Source organism: Rhinopithecus bieti, unplaced genomic scaffold (assembly GCF_001698545.2).
Source record: "Rhinopithecus bieti isolate Rb0 unplaced genomic scaffold, ASM169854v2 scaffold_51154, whole genome shotgun sequence".
Taxonomy (NCBI): domain Eukaryota; kingdom Metazoa; phylum Chordata; class Mammalia; order Primates; family Cercopithecidae; genus Rhinopithecus; species Rhinopithecus bieti.
This window is the reverse complement of record NW_016820246.1, coordinates 299,222-302,403: the sequence shown is the minus strand read 5'-3', so window position 1 is coordinate 302,403 and position 3,182 is coordinate 299,222. Positions and strand designations below refer to the sequence as shown.

At 36.9% G+C, this 3,182-nt stretch overlaps 1 protein-coding gene across 1 annotated transcript in view; it reads right to left on the bottom strand.

Annotated features, from left to right (window-relative positions):
- The window catches only part of STRN (striatin), a 138,813-nt gene that overhangs the window by 55,514 nt on the left and 80,117 nt on the right, over positions 1-3,182 (bottom strand). The window contains exon 8 of the mRNA XM_017859689.1: positions 203-374. Coding sequence (XP_017715178.1) covers positions 203-374 — 172 coding nt within the window. The remainder of the gene's footprint in view (positions 1-202; positions 375-3,182) is intronic.

The window sequence follows — 3,182 nt, the reverse complement described above, 5'->3', positions numbered from 1 at the left end:
GCCCGGCCGTAATTCAAATTATTTTATACTGTATTTTTTTTTTTTTTTTAAATGAGGTAGTTATACAATGTTCTTTAAACATACACACACAAACACCCTGGATAAAGGGTGCTAGTAGTAACAAGTTCACAGAATGTTCAATATTTCAACATTATAGTTAAGATGTTGCCCTCCTGGTAAAATATAAATTTCTTTTATTTACTTAACATCTCTGGTTGGATCCAGTATGCTTCCTTACCCCAGTCTGTTCCATCGCCTGCACTTCTAGATTCATTGTCTCCTTCCTCTGATGTAACCAAGAAGTCAAACTCCTTTAGAGCTTCTTTTGTATCTCGATCTTCACTGCTGTCAGACAATGCTTTTTTCCTAACAATCTGATGAAAAAACATGCTAAATTAAATAAGAGATAGTTTCCCTTCACCACTGAATAAGAAAATTCAATTATTTTCTTCAGAAAGTGTACCTTTGTTGTGTTAAATAACTGTACGATCTAACTCAGTGAAAATCACATAGTTTTAAAAAAGATGTACATTATAAATTTTAAAGCAGTAATTTAGACTTTGTTCAACGGTATTACGGCTTGTTTTAAGTAAACCAATGGAACCACATACTGAAATATAAGACATGTATTGAAACAGCAGCTAGTTGATTTACAAGGTACTTTGTTAGGTTCCCATAATTATTTCTACTGTCCCAACCTTGCATCAGTTTTCTCTAGTGGCTTTCCATGTATTTAATTTTTTCCCTAAAATGTTGATTTTTCAGAGTGCATCTAACTTAGATTTTACACCAAATTGGTAAAGGCTGTTATGTTTCATTTTTCTATATTTAGAAATAACTCTGGAATTATAAATCCAGTTGAAGGGCTAAAACTTAAGCTTAATATATGCAAAGACAATTTTTGAGATCTACACGCCTAAGCTCTTTATGAATTATCTCCTTCTCAATCACCTTTACCAACATGGGCATAAAGAAATTAGGATGCTAGGTTTGCATTTTCTTTGAATAAAATTTCAATATCTCAGTTTCTCTCGACTTCAGCTTCTTCACTTCATGCAAAACAGAAATAGCATGATATGATCAAATATTATCACTGGACTATAGTGAGTGGCTTAAAAATACAAAAGTTTTACAGACAGACCAACAGGATAGACTAGAGAGTTCAGAAGTAGACCCCAAGACATGACAAACATGTAACTTGTGTGGCCCTGTTCCCATGCTGATAATTGGTATCATTCATCAATCACAGCATTCGTCATCAAAGACAAGATACAGCCTCAGAAATCCTTCTCAGCACAGCACTCCAAGAAACCACTACCAACAGAACAAAGGTGGCATCATAGATAAAACCTATCTGGCCTTAACTGTCCTGGTACATATAAAAACTGGATAGGAGAAATCAAAGGAGTATTTAATGACACTAGAATAATTTGTTTAACTATTTGGGATATTTTCCTAAAATCAAGAAATACTTCTATGCTTACAGCACCTCCCACTCTTAACATCTAGCAAATCTATTAGACAAACAAAAAAAGCAAGATCAGTGTGGCAGACTGGGACAGAAAACCCATGCTGAATGTGTATTCTTTTATAAATACAAACCATATTCTAATATTCTGTTCTAATTTTCCCTAGGTAGCCAGCCTAAGGTAGAAAGGTGTATCTGGGCCGAGCACGGTGGTTCATGCCTGTAATACCAGCACTTTGGGAGGCCGAGACAGGTGGATCACAAGGTCAGGAAGCCGAGATCATCCTGGCTAACACAGTGAAAACCCCGTCTCTACTAAAAATACGAAAGAAAAAATTAGCCGGGCGCGGTGGCGGGCGCCTGCAGTCCCAGCTACTTGGGAGGCTGAGGCAGAAGAATGGCGTGAACCCAAGAGGCGGAGCTTGCAGTGAGCCGAGACTGCACCACTGCGCTCCAGCCTGGTGACAGTGTAAGACTCCATCACAAAAAAAGAAAAGAAAAGAAAAGAAAGGTGTATCTGAAGAGTTATGCCAACAGGACACCCCAATTCTCAGAGTTCTACATATAAATATATTGCCTAATCTATCTTCTTTTACCCTAGAGGCTTAATGTCTCCCTCTTCTAGACTCTGATGAGTTGCCAGCTGTAATTCAGAGGGACCATCACCAACATCTTACAGACAGAGTCCTTGTTCTCACTGCCTGACAAAAAGACCAGGGAAAATCCATAAGAAGTACGTGGAACTTCAAATTGCAAGTCTGAATGTATTTTCAACATTAAATACGGTATTAAGTAACAAAAGCAACTCTTGGGGAAAAAAACCTGTTACTAGTCTCATCGCCTCAGTATAACCTTACGAAGAATAAAGATAAATGACATATTTATTACTATCATTGCAGATTACTATTTACTAAGTATCCTACTTTAAATAAATAAACCAAAAGTCCTCTGCTTTTAATGTTTAGGTATAGAAGAAAAATGAATTGTGTTTACCACTGGAGAACAGGATTAGAATAGGAAGGGGTACAGTTTGTAATAATAAGCATATATTACTTTTCTTCCTGACACAGAAGGTTCCACTCCACTTCCACCTTCAATCAGCTTATAAACCAATTTAAGAAATTAAGAGAAAACCAAAGACGTTATGGGTTGCATAGGATGTCTAAGCAGATTAGAAAATGAATAAACTGTCACTTCAAAACCATTAGGAGGGCCATGACACAAAGGGACACGGGATTCTTTATACTGTGGCTAAAAAAAGAGTTAATAGCTCTTAGTTCCATTCTTTTTCCTCCTAAAGTTCCTGAATGTGGAGACTAAATGTTGCTGCAGAAGTTAGCCTTCACACAGTTTGAAACTCATCACTTTTTACACGCATGTATAATCTCAAGGTTGTTATTACACTTAACTGGTGATGATGAGAATGCTAATAATAATGACAGCAAAGAAAAATAAGGGCCAAGTGCAGTGACTCACGCCTGTAATCCCTGTACTTTGGGAGGCCGACAAGGGTCGGCCTCATATGAGAAAGAAGAGCCTCATATCCTCTTCTTTCTCTTTGCCATCTTTGGAGTTTGTTCTTCAGGTTACATGTGGGATTATTTTCCACCTCTGCATCTTCTTCTTTTTCTTCATTATCTGCCTCTTCACCTTCTTTTACATTTCTTTCTTTCATTCGTTCGTTCGTTCATTCTTTTTTTTTTTTTTTTTTTTT